Below are 18,404 nucleotides of genomic sequence, written 5' to 3' on the forward strand. Positions count from 1 at the left end.
ATATTTAATTGAACAAAGCCAGATTCAGTTCTTCCAAATAATATTGATCACAGAAATAACTAAAAAAGGGGAACACCTCTGCCTGCCACAGCATGCAATACATTCTCCCACAAATTGTTCTCACCTTCCTCTTGTAGTTCTTTGTAAAATTTTCATTCTGGATAAGCAGCAGAATTTTCCTTCCCACCTCCTGCAATACTCCTCGATGTCATCTGCAGAACTCAGGGATTGCAACTGCACTTCGCTGAACATACCATAGGCATCCTGGACAAGGAGGCATAACCTGCAAAACATTCCTCCGTTACTCATTGGCTTCTGCTCATAACAAACTAGTTAGCAAATTTCTGAAAATTAAATTACAAGTTTCAGGACAGGGCTTATCCTCTACAATATCTGGAGAATTCCTACCAAATAATGTATCAACAAACAAACTCAACATCATTAAAGATTTTCTCATATATATTTTCAGGAGGTAATAGGGCCGTGAAATAGAGAATGACTGAAAAATAGCGTAAAGGGCTTGCACTGGGCATTCAATAAATTAACTGCTATGTGGTCTGTGTACTTATAAAGAAAGAAGGTTGAGGTTTTGTCTTAACTCAGGTGAATTCTGCAGTGCAGACAGAGCAATGATGCAAACATGTAAGTGTGTGTATAAATATAAAAATTCTGCTTAGAAGTACACAAAGAAACATATTTCACAAGTAATAATCACCAACACTGTGACTGGCAAAGCAAGCATTACATTTTCTGTAACTTTTTTTTAAAAGAGTCCTGAGGATGCAAAAAAGAGTGAAATGTCAATTTTTCTTTAAACAAACAAACAAATACACAAACAAACCCAACAAAAAACCCACATGAAACTGCAGATTAGTATACCCAATATTGGGTATGAAGAACCCAGAGGAACTATTTTAAGGAGGTAATTAAAGAACTGCTAAACAAACAATCTGATTAAAGTAATCTATGGAAGTAGGGGCTGTAGGGCTTGGAAGTATTGCTTAACCAACTTGCTGGCATTTTGAGAAGATATTACTGTCATAGCAGATAAGGCAAAATCAGTGGATGGCATACATTTAGATAGTCAAAAATGCATTTCACAAGATTCTGCACCTGAGATGAGCAGCCACGATAACATGAGTCACGCAGGGCTGGAAGAAGGAGGCTGCTGTCTACAAGATTGGTTTCATTGCCCCAGAAAGAGACAGTTAAGCATGGAAACTTTTCAAAGGGATAAAAAACTACCTTTGAGGGTAGCACATGCATCTTTATTTCTAAATAAAACTCAGCGGTGCACCAGGCAGCAGAATTCAGTTCATTTCAAAGGTACGTGCCAAAACTACCTTCTCCAGAGCAGCACCATGTTCACAGCAAGCCAACTCCAACTGCTTTTGGAGAACATCATATAACATATATGCATCCTGAAAGCATTCAACAGTAGTCATTATATCTTTATAAAACACATTTTTAAATTAAATGAGCTCCTACATTTATCAGGAAGAAATCCATGCATTTTCTTTGCAGGGAAGCTTAGGCACAAGGAAGACCATTAATCACAGTTTCCTTGTTCATTATGAACTGTCTAACTTTGGCTTACACCCTTAAAAAGGCTGTATTTGACATAGGATACAATTCCAAAACTTTTCAGACATCAGCAGCTGTGCAAGTACTAGCTGAGAGCCCTCAACTTCCAAATTCTGGCACCGGTTTTGAGGAGCAGGGAGTGGTAGGACTGAACACAAATGAAAGCTCCCGTATTTTCCCCATATCTCTAGATACAAGGGTCCCACACAAACAGAGTATTCACCAGGCAAAGAAAACTGAGGCACAATTTCTTCACAGCCTGCCAAGGTTAAAAAGTCCTTTAGAGCCATGAAACGCTGCTTCTACCCTGAGCAACAAGAAACAGGAGGAACCCAAACACTGTTGTGATGTGTAGGCTGGAAGGATACATACCTTCATCTCTGGAATGAGTGGTGTTCCCAGCCTAGAAAGCAGGTGGTTGTCCTAACAATACAAATCTGTGTCTTCAACAGCTCTATCACTCTTTTCATCTTCTGTGTAAAACAATCAGTGAGATGCCCTCTGGATTCGTACCACAAGATCATTTCCACCTCCACAGAACAAAGACTGATGTGCTAAACATGACAGCCTAGAAGCAGAAAAACTAGGGTTGCCTGCCACTTTCCACATTAGGACCTTGCAGTCCGTTAAAAACTTTCCTGAATTTTAACTGATTTGACTGAAATGCCTCATTCTATTGTTTTGTTTGGAAAAAACAGAGCTAATATGCTCTGGACATTTCTGAAAATCAGATTGAGGGGAGCAGTAAAAAACAAAGCAAACAGTTTTGCCTATGTTAACAAAACATTCAGTGACTGTTAATTGTGGAAAATTAGGACTCCGTATCTTGGAGCAGGCGAGGGCCAACTGAGCTAGCGTCTCAGATCTGATCAGTTCAGCAGTCTCTTAACTGATCACCGGAATTTCTCATATCTTTAGTGAGACATAACTGAACACAAGTAAGTCTCAGACTAGCTGGCACCAGGCTCATATTAAGTCCTCTGGGACACGTTAATTGCCCAAATAAAATTAGCTTGGTTGGTGCCGAAGGCATCAGTCACTAAAAGTGCATTTTCCCAGTCCTTTTAAGCCAAGTAAAGAGATGGCTGCTGTCAGACGTGGGACTCTCAACTCCCCGCATCCCTGGCCGCGTATTTCAATGCCTTTGTGGTGGCAGCATAAATGGCTAGGATAGAAAACTGTTCTGACCAAAAAAATACTGTAGCCAAATCATCATCATCGTCATCTTCATCAGACCAGCTCCTTGAAAATTAACTCTGTAGAAGTAAACGTCTATTTGCATGGAGTACTACTTCTAGACAAGGATGTACGTTCCAGGCAGGAGTAGGAGGCTCCAGCTGCTGTATGTAGCACAACATCCTAGGTCATACGGTGGGAGAATGGCCACCTTATGACCAAGCTCAATATACAGAAGTAAAGGAAGAACTGTGTAACTTGAGGCTTATAATGCTCCCATTCACACTAGTAACGTGTTGATGATTATTTGCATCATGAAGAAACATAGAGCAGCAGAACCTATTGCATCAGACTCCAAGTACTTTTGCTCTATTAGGACCATGCACGTGAGCAGATATCCACTATACTACACTTGTTCTACCAGTATCCAAAAGGTAGTCACGATTTCTCTGCAACATGCATTTAAAAGGAAATGTATATATTCACTCATTTGGAAGACAGAATTTCACAAATATCCTTCAGATGCCCAATTTCAGACTAAAAGATGAGGAATATCCCAAACTAACACTGTGAAGAGAACTTCACAAACACCCTGCTTCAGCACACTTTTAAAACAATACGAAGGTATGATGACAAAACCTTGAAATATTCTCAACAAAATTTGATCTGTCTCACACTAATTTAGTCGGTAATGCTATAGGTATTTAATGATGAGTGATAACTGATTTTCTTACTTGATGACAATCACAAAATCAGCTGAATCCCACAACACACTCAGCAATGCATTTGGAGAACTATTCTCATGTTCTTTGAAACCAGTTCTGTTCTTATGGATTTTGCAGACGCTGTTAGCATCACTAACAGTAGTTCAGCTGCTTTCAGAGGCTGTTGATTCCTCACCAGCACTGGGGTTTTTTTCCTTGATTTCACTTTATTCCCAGAAAAGTGCATTCGTATTATTTTCCCATGTTACACTGTTCCTCTCATATTGCAGCAAATGTTCTTGCAAATTAAGTTTTAGCAGCAAGTCTAACTGTGATTAAAGCAACAGCTTGTCCCATGATTTTTCCCCCCTTTGAAGCTCACTACCAGGATGAAAACCCACATCTAAATTATGAGGCAAGCTGCAAATTCAAAATTAGTATCTGCCCCCAGGAATTCAGCATTTATGTTTTCATAGAATCGCAGAATGGTTTGAGTTGGAAGGGATCTTAAAGATCATCTAGTTCGACCCCCCCCTACCATGGGCATATCTATCACAAATACTTCTTTTTTCCATAAAATGTGGTGTTTTTACTGAATCAGTTAATCAGCTTAAAAATACCTTTACCAATGCCTCGTCAGTATGCATAGTAATGAACTGTTAAAAAAAAAAGAAGGGCAACATCTCCATTTTTATCAGCAGTGCTCATGTAGGGAGGAAATAAGGGCCATCTTTCTTTTTGGGACAACAGTATGCAACCCTGCATAAGACCTGAATTTAAAATATGGTTTTGGAAACTGAAATTTCTCATGCAAAGGAGCAGAGAATTCACTGCAGGAGCGAGGGGTGGCAGGAAAGCCGGTAGAGGAGTGAACGTGGGAGATGCAGACTAAGGAAAAGGTGAAGTATGACTCATTGGTAATAACAAAGGGGGCGAAGATAGGGAATGATAAGAAGTGAGGCAGAGATTAGCCTATTTTTTTTCTTCTTTTTTTTTTTTTTTTAAAGTAATGACACAGTAGGTCTCATGCAAAAGCTTGGGAAGATTTTGTTAATTTGCTAATAGCCAGGAGCAAGGATGGGGGCTGGGGGAAGATGAGACTGATTACTCTGCATTATTTCTATGACTGTGCTGATCTTTAGGACAAAATGTCTCCCAGTAGAAATCTGGAGAGGATTACAGGATTACTCTGCCATGCCCTTCTCCTAATTAGTCACTCCTCATGGGTAAAGGGTAAAGCCTTCTTTTACTATTACTTTTTAATGCATGAAAAATTGTATCTCTCCATACTGCTGCCTCGTATCGGGCAGCTGACTTTCTGGAAGGGTAAAGATGACAACAACCTTCTCTGGCTTTGGCCACCTCCGGCCTCCTCAGCGGCTAGTGGAAAAGAGTAAGAAAAAGAAGACCTGCCTGCGGAGGAGATGAGAGCGCATGGAGGCCAGAACTGACTGATGACACAGGGATTGCCTTTACCTAGTCTTGTGAAAACAAGCAGCAGAAATTTGTCATGAACAGATCTTAACTAACAAGTAAATGTTTTACCCTTGGGTAGAAGGACAACCATGTGGCCCACAGCAGCTCTTCTCCATGCATAGCTAAGCTGTGCAGTACGTGAGGAGCGAGACAGCCAGGCAAATGCCACCACCTTCGCAGCGCTCAGCGGGGACTTCATTAGTAACTCTTTCCTTGGAAGGGAGGGAAAGGGGGGAAATGCCTGGAAACTAATTGAATTGTATTAGCTCTGATATTTGCTCCTTCTTTATCTTAACCATCCAAGAGACAGCTGCTGCTGCTCTGTTTGTCAGAAGGACTTATCTCTTTGAGGTGCGGTCCTAGCAGAGGCATAAAGCACATGTACATAAACACACATAAACAAAACCCCCCTCTCCCTTAATCACCAGAGGCACAACACTACCTACACAACCCCAATTCAGCAACTTGTCTGGTCAAGTCTCAAGGTGGAGCTGATTAACTCCTGCTAATATGGCTCAGATTCAAATTGTAACCTGCAGGACACCACCCTACCGGGATTTAATTTATCCCTACCTTCCACACTCCTTGCATTCACCATACCCGTATTATCTCTGAAAAATCAAAGCTCAGGGCACAGGTCTAAACACACAGGGACAACCATCCATCTCCTCCACCCCCTCGTAACACTAGCACGATTTTCCTATTATAAGCACTGTATTCACCAGATCACAAACTGCTTCACGTTTCCTTTTGAAAAAGCACGTACCCGCTGTAGCCTTCTGCAGGGAGACGCAAGGTTCAGAGTTTTCTGCTTAAAACCCATGCCATTTGCTGTCACTAAATAGGGAGTGCAGTTCTACAGAGCATAACTAAGGATTGAACGAAACAAAAATTAATGATGGTGACGACTAGGCCCCTCTATGCATACGTTGCAGAGGTACACAGGTACAGAGGAAAACACAAGCACGGCTGCTTCCAGTTTATAAGGGGAATGTCAAGCTCAAAGAAGAATCCTGGTCATAACTCCCTCCAAGTACAGACATTTCTAGCACCTAGGCTGGTGCTCTGGTTTGAAGCACTGAGGCACCAAACCAGCAATCATTTGCTTTGAAAACTGAAGGTTTAAAATTACTGAAAAGCGGAGTTTGTGACCATGTATGGTTTTATTTGGTAATTGTGGAAGGACGCAGAAGGAAAGAAAAGAGAAGGCAGCTCAGGAGTGCTGAAGCTGGCAGAGCAGGAACAGCACACGCAGTTAGCACCAGACACTCCAGTTCCCTCCAGCGAGAGACACGCCGTCCTTGCAGAAGTACTGGTGGAAGCTGCACATGTGACAGAAGTATCACCAGGGCAATGACCAAGCCTTATCTCAGCATCTCAAATAGAAAATATGTAGCAGAGGCCTCCCCAGTCTCAGAAAAGGAATCTTTTCTTCACAGGCACTTCTTCGCATGTGTGTAACAGAGTATTTATATAATACACTTTGCAAATAACTTACTACAGTAACTATACCAAGCCCATCATTTTGGATTTTCCTTGGTTTTCCTATCATTTTTATGCATATGTTAAAAAAAAAAAAAAGGAAAAAAACTGAGAGAGGTTATAAAATAACTGCTGCTTATTTTTATTCACTTCCTTGAGTAGCCACTTAGTTCAATACAAACTGGAAAATGAAATGAAACTTGACAAGGTCTTTCATGAATCTCTGCCTGCTGATTGCGTTTTCCATTTCTTCATTCAGGTTAATCCTTCCACCTACTATTTTCTGTCTCTGACCTGAAGAAGCAGCACTTCTGTGGGAAGCGGCTTTTGTGCGTAGGAACAGACCCGCACGAGCCAAACGTATCAGCAGGGCTACCTTTTTAATGCAGAACATGCACGGAGAGAGTGGAGCTCCACGGCACTGTAAATGTTCCCACTCAAAACGTGGACCACCACCTGCCTGCTGGGAACTACGTACAACATCTCAGGAACGGGCGCAGCACAAAAAACAGACAGCTTTTCATACTTGCCATGACAACCATGGCTTCACATGTGACAATTTTTTCAGCATAAACCATTTCTTCTATGAAGTTTTCATGCAGCACCAAATGAACTTTTTAAACTCCCCATCTGACAGTGTCTCTATGTGCACTTTCAAATTACACTGCTGATGTGTGTGTTTTATTTGTACACAGAACTTTACTCAAAAGTAAACAAAACATTTAAAACCATAAAAAGACATTCCTGCCATCCACTCAGACTCAATGGGGAACCTAGGTTATAATTTCAAACAATTACAGAGTTGCATTTGAGGAAAATTTTCAGTATTGTCCCAGAGCTTCCCTTATCTCAGATTCATAAATGAATAATGAAGTTGTTCTATATTAATAGTTTAAATCCAAAATAATTATGCCATGTAAGCAAAAATTTATAGCGATGGCTGGTTTGAAAGACACAGAAAGTTAAGGAAAAACAACTTCCTCAGTACTGCCTAAAAGTGGAGCTGCAACAGACCAGCGAGGCCTTCCTCCCTCCCGATCCCCCCCACGTCTCCCCCGTACAACACTACACTGCACGTAATTTATGCTCCTTCTGCTAAGATCCATTCCATACAGCTTGATACGTACGTAAAACCAATTTTGGTTGGTAATAAAAAAGCAAGCACATCAGATCATCCCAGCTTGTTTTGGACTCACTGTGCCGTTAATTGTAGTTGGTAAAAAAAATAACGATGCGCACAATCCTCAGGTTCCTCAGTGTGCCGTAACTCCGGCACGGAATCCCATTACAATCCCTTGGTTATTTCAGTATACAATTCAGACAAAATATTATTTTCCTGTATGTCATGATTTACTAATCAAGAGTAAAAATGTACATTTAAGAAACTTACAGGCTCAGCTGAAAACTGCAAGTCTCTCTTATGGATGATGTCCAATAGAAAAATCATGTTCCAAATATAACGTGTAATTACCACCCAGCCATTTAAAGCACTTATCTATGAATCTGAGGAGGGGTTCTTTGTTTATTTTTTTTAATCTTAAGACTTTGTAATTATTGTTTTGGCATCCAAGAATTCCAACAGTCATCGAGGTGCTGCCAAAAGATCTTCTCTTGCAAGGTGCTCAGCACCCTCCTTTCCAAGGAAATCAGCATTCAGTTGCTGGTTCTGCCAACATTTCACATCATCTTTGCCACACTATGTTTTCTCCACGCCTCAGTTCCTTAGAAGTAAAAATCAGAATAAAAGTCCTGTCTTCAAAAGGTGATCTGAAAGCAGTAGCTGAATAATACGGTGATATGTAGGAGGGCAGGTCCACAAAGCCTGCACTAGATCCCATTTAAGTTGAGGGAGGAAGCTATATATATGTATGTATATATATAGAGAGAGAGAACTATGGAGATACTTCTTTGCAGTATCAACCCGCACTACAGGACTTAGAGAACTCTCAACTCCCCCTGCAAAACCCACAGCGAGGGCTTTACAGAATTACAGCATCTGGAATGAAGCAAGAACGCTAGAGCAGCAATACTGGGGTCCCTTATCTTTCAAGACCTATTATTTGTGGATTCACCAGATTTAATTCTGGACCACACAGACCATCAATGGGATCCTAGAAGTTTTTATTTAAAAGAAAACAAACAAACAACAAACAAACAAACAACATGAAGCGAATATTAAAAAAAATGACTGCCCATTTCAGCAGGCACAGAACATCTGAAAATACATTCTTGGTAGGATAGCATAGCACATGTGCTTCCCCAGTGTATGTGAAAGGTAAATGAAATATAGTAACACCGTGGGATTTCTTACAGACCTGCGTCTGTATTCAATAAGACATTCTACTGTTTCAATGCCACATCATCTCACCAAACTAGCAGAATAATATAATATCCATCAAAATAAAGGCAGAGCAAAGAAAAAAAGCAGAAGTGAAATCTTGTTGGGGCTCCTTCCCCAGCAGAAAGGCAATTTTCCGCTCTTCCTCACAGGGTCCGCCGTTTCTGTTTTTCACTCACGCTGTTTTTCCTTACTGTGCTTTAGTGGCTGCCTCTCCTAGGTGTGTTTCTAAATGAGGGAGAGGGAGCGTGTTTGTGTGTGCGTGTGGCGTGTTTACAAGAGTTATGGTAGCAGTTCTCAGCAGTCCACCGAGAGTTCTAGGAAACGGCCCCTGTTATTTTATTCTGGGTCAATGTCAGCTCATGTCAGGCAGTAAAGATCACACAGGACAGCTCGCTCCATCTCGCAGTCCTGGCCGGAGGCCTCAATGGGAGAGGGAAAGGGAGCGAGCTGCGAGTGGGCGGAGAGCCTTTGCAGCACTCTACCAACCACCGCACGAGGAATTATGATAAACACCACTCTGGAAACCAGATACAACAGTACATTGTGTTCTTCTTCGGAAAAACAACCAGACTTCGGCTCACTTAAAGTAAACAGTTAATCCTGTTTATCTTTTTTTCCCCCCCCCCCCCTTTCTTGATAAGTTGTTAACAGAACAATCTCTTCTGCAAAGCAAGAAAGAGCTCTGTCCCTTAAATTCGTACTGATTTTCTCTTCCTTCAAGAAAAAAAATAAAAAATCAATTCAGTATGTAAACTTTCTACTATCGGCAATCAGTGTGGAATAACAATCTTTCTTGGCTTAAACTGACTTAACAAAGCGATGCCAAAACTGAATGAAACCTTTCCCTCACTTACATATTTTATTTTGGAAAACTGAAGTCCCAAACAGAGCGTTCTGTTCATCCCTTTTAACTATTCCTTTTCTGACAAGAACAAGCAAAACTGGTTCAAACAAACAAACAAACAAACAAACAAACAAAAAAAGAAATCAGGATGCGGGGTGTCCTTGCAGCTAGAGCGCAGGGTGCCTGGGGAGTTCAGATTAGCTGCGGAGCAGGGGGGTGCCTCTTCCCAGGTTTTCTCTGGGAGGTGAAGAGAGAGGAGTCAGACTAATCGACAGCAACTGAGGTAACAGTTATCCTCTTTTTCAAAATCTCTGCTTACTGTGCAAATTCACGATGGTCCTGTCCCCCCCCCCCCGACTTTCAATATTAAGGGTGATTAATTAGAAAAGCAGATGGAATTGATTATTTTGTTTTGCTGGAGTCACCGCAGTCTACCTATTAACTACTTCTTCCTGGGGACTCCAACTGAGTCCACTGAAAGCTATAAGCTTTTCCAAAGGGAATTCTAATATTTAGCACTCAGGAGTTTAAATAGTTCTGAGAGTCAACAATGAAAGTGTGCTTAATATCCCCAGTCAGTAAAAGTTTGTTGATTTAGCTATTTATAATCATAAAAATACATGATTGGCAAAACTGAGAGAAGGAAAATATCTCCCTGTTTTATTTTTACTCATCTTGCAAGCTCTAAGATTCTGGGTTTTCTGTGCAACCGATGTCATCAAGTGCAAAAATGTAAATTCGGGTCTGGCAATGAAATTCTGATTTTCAGATTTTATTTACATGTAAAACTTTTATCTTTTTAATGCTTTTTTCTGCCTTGAGATCTTAATTTATTTTGCATTTATTTTTAAATCTTTTGCAACAGAGCAGGACAAAGCAGTGCTATTTCCCATGACAGAAACCGGGCTGGGGAGGCAGCTATCAGCGGGCAAGGGCCAGCAGCCCAGAGGAGCAGCCTCAGGACTCACCCACCACCACCCCCCCAGTCCACCACTGGCCCACCATGGCCTCCAGCAAAGACTGGAAGAGCAAGTATGCCTCCAGCCAAGACTGGAAGAGCCAGTATTGGTAGGACAGGACTGCCCCGCTGAACACTTCATTTTGCACCCTGTGATTTAACCCCCTCTCTCCCAGTGCTGCACCTGCACAATACAAGCATGCTGGCTTGCTTATGATCGTCGGTTTGGCTGGCCAAATTTCTCCCCAGATTGATGGACGGTTCACAGCACTATCTATTAAGGACACAACTTACACCAAGATGCTGCAGCTCTGAGCAAAGCTGTTATTAGCTGCAGGACTGCAGCACTATACTTTGGTAAAACGCCTCTCTCAGGAAGCCAGAGGAGAATGTGGCAGTGCCTGGGTCTCGGCTTGTTGGAGAAACTCCTGGGCACAGGACAAGAAAGCAAGAAACCTAAATTGTTTAGGGTGCAGTTATAATCTGTGTACAAAAGAGAACTCCCTTTGGCTCCTCAAGCTTTGACCCCACCTCAAGTTTTGGCTGGCCACCATCATGCCCTGCTTCAGGAGGGAATGTATCAGCTGAGAGGAATGCAGACGAGAGGTGAATTGATTGGAGATTGTTAGAAGATGAAGGAACAGCAGAAGGAAAACGTGGAAGGTGAAGAAAATAAATATCAGGGGGAATGTTCTCTGATATTACCTCTTTTTCACTTCCTTTCTTACACTTTGCTGTTCTCCATGTCTCTGGTTGTTAGAGATTAGGGGAAGAAATGCCGGTCTGTGGCAACACTAGTGTAATCCTGCGGATGACCTGCAAGTGTTACTGATGGAGTACTTTCCTGAAACACATCTGGATGTTTTATATCAGAAATTATGGACACAACAAGCGCTGCTAAAAAGGAAGGGCAGATGGCAGCAGTTTTCCGATTTGAAAATAAAAAATAAAGTTTTGTTACCCTTTTAAGCTTCCATTTGAACTTTTCAAAATAAGAAATCCCATTTTCTGTTACAGGACAAGCAAAGCTTTATAAATTACTTTTAAATAAGCAGCAGGTTTGAGCCATTAACCAAACCTCACTCAAATTAACATCTTTCCACTGATTCCAGTGAGCTTCATTTCATGCTGTATAGCTGGCAGAGAAAACACCTGGGCAGCACCAGTAACATTCCTCCACCTTCGTTGCATTCAATCATTCATGCAAATACTGTGTTTCTTTTTTAAAACTATCTAAACTGAACACCAATCAAGGATCATAATCTGGAGTAATCTTATAAACATTACATCTAAAATGTCCTATAATTTCAAGGAATCATTTTTAGCAGGATCAGAACTTGGAGCACAGCACACAGTACATAAAAAAGAATCTTAAATCTGTCATATTCTGATTTTTTTTTTCATTTAATTGAGTAATCTTAAGACACGCATAGAGGATCTCTCACTTCTTTCATCACTTTGGTTATCTTCAGATGCATATGGAGATTTCAAAAATTATGTGTGCTAGTGTGAAGTGTCCTAAAAGGAAAAAATCTCTACTACAGCATCTTAATCACAATTGTCCTATACAGATGATAGTCTTTATTATATATCTCATGCATGTGGAATACTATCTTATTGTAATGACATAATCAGTCATTACGCTGGATTTAATAACCCTGGTCAAATACTGAGAAACTACTTGCGTGGTATACTTGATTCTGATTTTCCCTCTCCCTATGAAAAGAAAACAGTCATGAAAGTAAGAATCTGTTCAAATACCAGTACAGCATACTTTGTTCTCATTATTTATATTCCAAGGGAAAGAAGAAAAGAGGACCAAATCTAATCAAAACTACAGGAAGAGTTTAGAGAGACAAAAGATAATCATGTAAATTAGAACCGGATTAGGGCCCTTAGTAAACCTATCTATTCATGCCAAAAGAGGTGATTTAATATTCTGTGGTTAAAATTCTGGTCTTGTGTCTTACCCAAAAGAATATCAACAATAGCACATTGTTCTCCTACCACCATGCTGGTGTTACAGCCTCTGATGTGATTCAGCACAGACTTGAAGGGAGGCAGAGCTAAATGTTTGGATTTTCCTGAGCTGCCGCCCATTACAGGCCAGTAGGAGATAGAATATCACAGCCAAGATAACAAGATACCTTTTGTCTTTAAAACATGCAGTTTCCTGTTGATAGTGTTCTGTATTGTCACACTTGTTGTCTCGTCCTCTTTTTCCTGTCACACATTCCTTCTCTAATTCAGTCATCACGGTACTGCACTGAGGAAGCATTAGGAGAGGGATGACTTCTTCTACATGCCTGTAGAGCATCTGATAGAGGGTACAAGCCCTGATCCTCACAGGAGCATCTGTGTCACAAAACCAGATCAAAGCTTTGGCGTAGCCATTTAAACATCAGTCACTGCTGCTTATCCTTCTTAACCACAGGCAACAGGGCTAGTACGTGTATCTCCAGAGTACCATCAGGATCTTAGCAGTTGCATTTTTCCCTCTCGGACTCTCCACTGAGTAGGTTCTCTTTGCGTCAAAGGGTCTCAGACCAGGCTGCTGGGCCGTCCCCAGAACAAAGCATTCAGGAACCATCAGAAGGAGGCTTGAAGGTTGCTTCAAGGGGGTTCCTTCCTACTGGATGTATAATATAACACACAGAGAACCACGAGCATATAACAAAGATGATATTTTACAGAAATATAGGCCACGTTTTCATGCATTGCCTGTTGTCATGGGACACACTGTTCGTGGCATTATCTCCACTGCCAGGTAATGTCAGACACCCTTGATTTTGGCTTATGTGACACTATGGAACTCACGCACTCCTAAGGTGAAGCATAAAAAAAAGCCTAAATTTAAAACACAGGAATATGCTAAAACAAATACAGACAAGGCCCCCAAATGATCTTCTCAAGAATAGGAGACAAAATGCCTACATTTTTAATAAATGTGCTTTCTGATCAGCCATTTTTCAAACACGTTTCCTAACTTCCACCACTGCAAGAAGTGAGAAAATACAAACAAGACAAAAAGATGATAAATGAAAACACAGTAAGTTAATCACTTAGATCAATCTAAGCATTTTGTTTAACCAATTTAAAAAAACTAAGTTAAAAAATATTAGCTGAAATGGAATTTCTAAACAAGTGATTCCAGAGTAGGAAAATGGCATTGTTTCAAAACATAGCATTTCAGCAATTTCACAATTTTTCAATTGCTTGTACAAGACTTTCATAAGAAGTTTTCATTTTTTTTTTACAAGATGATCTGACAGAAAATGATTTCTTTGAAAAATTCCCAACCATTTTTCCTAGAAATATTTTTCAAAACTGCAATGCAGTAACTATTCATTAATTTTCAAGGCTTTGTTTTGACAAAACATAATTATCCAGCATACCAAAGAATAATTATCCAGTATGCCTGTAAATAGAAGCAATGCTGAATGGTGAGAAATGGAAATGCAATATAGATATTTTTCTCCCTCTCCTTCTCTCACAATTGTGGTAGAAATATATTTGAACATATAACTTCTTTTTAAGCAGATTCAAAACTGTAGGGAAAGCTATAAGAAAACCACTCTTGCATGCAAATTTTAAGTTACAGAACTTACACAAAATAAAAGTGAATTTCTGTGCTTACATCTCTTCTTGGTTGTTAAAAATAGCCTATTAAAGCTTAGGAAAAGTGCTGACTCCCAACCACAACTGCAGGACCTGATCTGGATTTTACAATGTAACTGGTTTATGTGCATTTCCAGAGAAAAGGGTGAGAAACACCCATGAGAATTTTTTTCAAGAAATGTGGTAACTATAACCTGTACCTAACCCCATTTGGATGTGTCATTATCACTAATTTTAATTCCAAAATTGCAACTGGCATGAACCGTATTTCACTGCTCTTTTTAAGCTGGTTACCTAAATAGGTTCTTTTAATGGCAGTCCCACAAAATATGATAAAAATGTTCCCCACATAGAACTAGATTTTGGATTTTTTTAAATTTGTACGGATGTCTAATTCACCACAAACTTTCCTTTCCTGACCAAAAGACATCTCTGTAAACACAGTTAGTTGTAAACAAATATACATGTATAAAAATATATATTTTTTTCATATAGTGTTAAACCAAATATGTAATTACAAAGGCATAAAAAAACATTCTGCTTCAGGGGTATGTTCCCAGCTTAGCTTGACCTGATATGACAGGACAGGATGCCCAAGAAAACCCTTGAAGGTTGAGAAAACATTGAAAGGTAGCAGAACAAGGCAGTAGGAAGAACTGACTTTCTTTAAAAAGGCTAATGCTTTCCCAGTTGCCAGCCAAATCAGTGCTGAAATTCATATTACAGCCTATTCCATGTCTTTTGAAGAATTACATTTTTATACTCCAAAAAGTTAGTTAGCTACAGCATAGAAAAAGATTTATGTTCTTGTAGGGCAAACAAATGTGGTATCATATGATTTGGGATGAGACACCAAGAGAACATTTAATTTCATCCTACAGTTGTTTAATTCATAACTCTCCCTGTCTTCTTCCATCCATTTCCCATTTCTCCCCAATCTGCCATACTACACGTGTTTTTCAGTGCTGCATATACTGACCTCCGTATACATACTTACCTCAAATTTCAATATTCGCTATCAATGAAAGATTCCCAGTATTATTCTTTTTTTTGAATTCCACAGTGTGGACACTAGTTTCAACCCTACAGTTGGGATGTTAATGTTTTACAGCACTTACACAAAAGTGTATTCTTTGTATGTTTTATATTACAATTTTTAATTATTGTTACGTTGTTATTATTATTAAGTGACAGGGAGCTGGGGCAAATCAACATTGTACATACAGCTATACTAACAACATCTAATTGATGAAGTGGCAAGAATGTTTTGGAGAAGTCAGTTACATTTCCCTACTGGGTAATTCTGTTTTCTAGCTGAAATACATCAGTTAACAACAGATTATGGTGGGCAGGGGAGGAGAAGAACCTGAAAGTGAACAAGAAGTTATTTCTGTTGTACACGTGCAAGTCAGCAACTGAGTAACAGAAATCTTAAAGAATGCATACAGATTTGTCTTGCGACTCTGGTTAACTCCTCTAGCATCAGCGCTTATAAGCCTTGCTAACAAAGCAAGCAGCCGTCGGGCACCAAAGAGAAGTGCTGTCTGCAGTTATCCTAAAATGAGGTCGTAGGAACAGTTTATCCTTTCTGAAAAATGACTTCAGCACCTAGATAGAGGGTGCTGATGCTGGCCTGGAAGGACACACACTTGGGAAAAGCACTGTCCTCACCATCTCTGTTCTTGCCTACGTGAAGAACAACAGTGACAATTCATCTACTCAACAGGGTTTACAAGGTGGTGTTTATTCCGGTTTAGAAACACACAAATGGAAGCTACTGTTATAACTGTTGAATTATGATAATTACCACATTGATCTCGTTCTACTGACTCAGTTTATTGAAGTTGCCAGAGAAAATTGCCTAACCCTGACCACTGCGTTAAGAGTTATGGAGTGGTTCAAACTTCGGGTATTTGCAGCTGTGGAATGGTTTGCATGATTTCAGCATTACAGTGGGTGAAATGGAGTAAGGGGGAATGGATCCTCTGGATTTTACACCCTTTCTATTTTTTTCACCTGCAGGTTGATCTAACATTAAGTTGGAAAACAATTAAAGGGTCAATGGACTATCTCTCATTTGTCCTGTCTGCTGTGCAGAAAGGGACCAGACTGCACAATTTGGGAGGAATAATTAATATTAAAATAGACTGTATTTACATCAGAATCTTAAGAGATGTTCTTTATCTATTTACTTCTTCTTCAGTGACCATAAATTCTCCAAAGACATTAAAGGTTACCTTTGATACTTTAAAAACCCCAAATAAAATCTGCTAGAAATCATTTAGCATATATTTAAAAGTATTTCATTACATAGTTTTACCTATGTGTGGCCTAGCTGGAAGAATTAGAAATGGTAAATTGTGGTTTATAAAAATTATAGAAGAATGATTTAGTAGCCAACAAAACTGTGCATTGCCAGTAGACCATCATTTCCAGAGTTCATCCCAACAAGCTCTGTGCTTTCCTTGCTTTGTTTGTTGGTATACAGGTAAACAGATGGTTCCACTACAGAAATACCTCCTACAGTTCCAACTCTCGTGTAACTTACATCATGTAAATGGAGATTTCAAAATAATTGATCTGAAGCCTACACTGGCCAGAGATAAAGTACCACATATTTACACATCACACAAAAATGACTTAGAATCTTATCATGGCTGCTCACAAAGTGATGGTCCCAGAAAGTAAGAATGTTATCTTTCAGCACTGCAGCAGCATTTTAATGTACACTAAGAAACTTCCACACAAGCTTTGCACTTCAACAGGTTTTAGTCAGAAGTTCTGAGAGACAACCATGCCAGCAGGAGAAGGCAAGGAATGCCTTCCCATTGTCTTTTCAAGTCCTTTCCAACACCTCTGTATAATCAAATCAAAATACAACGAGGCCAGTTTGCAGTATGTGGGTAAGACACAGAAGGATGCCATGTGAAAAGAAATATAGACATCTACTATCTCTGATGACATAAGGCTGTACTAATCGAAGTAAAACTGCCCAAAGAAAACAGAAATCAGAATTTGCAATGCTGAGGGTCAGAATACGTGGTCTGCCTAGAAATACAGAAATTTGCCTTCTGTGTTCAACTTGCTTTGTATACAATTTGTGATATTAAAAGGGGTTCTGGACTGAAATTTAACATAGGCAATCTCAGGACACAGAAAACTTTTTATGTTGTTTTCAAATTTCTAGTTGAGTAATGAAAGAAGTATTAACATCTCCACCTACACTTCCCCACAAACTAAACCTTTTAATGACCACATTCAGCTAGGAAGATGTTCTGCTTCTCCTGACATGCATGCGACTGCTCTGTAGATTTCAAGATCATTTGTGTTTTCTGTAGCATGTCTTCCTAACTATGACTTGAAATCATATCCACTGAAGGATTTTTCTGTCAAATCATATAATTCTGTATTTTTCAAGCTCTGCAAGAACAGCAAAATTTTAAACTACACATTTTTTTCTATATGTGAATTTGTGTGTATATATATATACACACATATATATCTCTCCATATCAAACCTGCAGACTAAAAATACTATTTGCGAGGCAGTATCAACATTTAGCATCCACAAACTAAAAAATCCACAGATTTAGCATCCACAAACTAAAAAACCAGTTTCATATCAGGAAGATTTCAGTGGAGATACCAGATTAAGGGATTTCTGCCCTAAAATTTCATTCCCCACTCCCAAGCTGTAGCACACAAGCCCCCCTCATAACTGATGGCAAAACGGGTTGAGGCAGCATGAGAAATCAGATCAGGGAATTGATCTGGCTTTAACAAATAAATCTCAGACGCAAAAATAAAGTTATTTACCTGGAGCATTACATCCAGCTCTGGCGCCCCCAACATAAGAAGGACATGGAGCTGTTGGAGTAAGTCCAGAGGAGGGCCACCAAGCTGATTGGAGGGCTGGAGCACCTCTCCTATGAGGACAGGCTGAGAGAGTTGGGGTTGTTCAGCCTGGAGAAGAGAAGGCTCCAGGGAGATCTAATTGCAGCCTTCCAGTACCTGAAGGGGCCTACAGGAAAGCTGGAGAGGGACTGTTTACAAGGGCATGGAGTGATAGGACAAGGGGCAATGGCCTTAAGCTGAAGGAGGGTAGATTTAGATTAGGTATTAGGAAGAAATTCTTTACTGTGAGGGTGGTGAGGCACTGGAACAGGTTGCTCAGAGAAGTGGTAGATGCCCCCTCCCTGGAAACATTCAAGGCCAGGTTGGA

At 40.0% G+C, this 18,404-nt stretch overlaps 1 protein-coding gene and 1 long non-coding RNA gene across 5 annotated transcripts in view; one reads left to right on the top strand and one right to left on the bottom strand.

The window, feature by feature from the left end:
* SPIDR (scaffold protein involved in DNA repair) overlaps positions 1 to 18,404 on the bottom strand; it is a 209,261-nt gene that overhangs the window by 29,075 nt on the left and 161,782 nt on the right. For all 4 annotated transcript variants that reach the window (XR_008575700.1, XM_054815154.1, XM_054815153.1 and 1 more), the window contains exon 11: positions 125 to 283. Coding sequence is in view for 3 of the 4 variants with exons in the window: in XM_054815154.1 (XP_054671129.1) it covers positions 125 to 283 (159 nt within the window). In the remaining variant the exon portion in view is untranslated. The remainder of the gene's footprint in view (positions 1 to 124; positions 284 to 18,404) is intronic.
* Positions 9,753 to 11,529, top strand: LOC129202451 (uncharacterized). Its single transcript, XR_008575702.1, has 2 exons — positions 9,753 to 9,890; positions 10,473 to 11,529. It is a non-coding gene; the product is annotated as an uncharacterized LOC129202451 (long non-coding RNA).

The sequence above is a fragment of the Grus americana genome, chromosome 2 (assembly GCF_028858705.1).
Source record: "Grus americana isolate bGruAme1 chromosome 2, bGruAme1.mat, whole genome shotgun sequence".
Lineage (NCBI taxonomy): Eukaryota > Metazoa > Chordata > Aves > Gruiformes > Gruidae > Grus > Grus americana.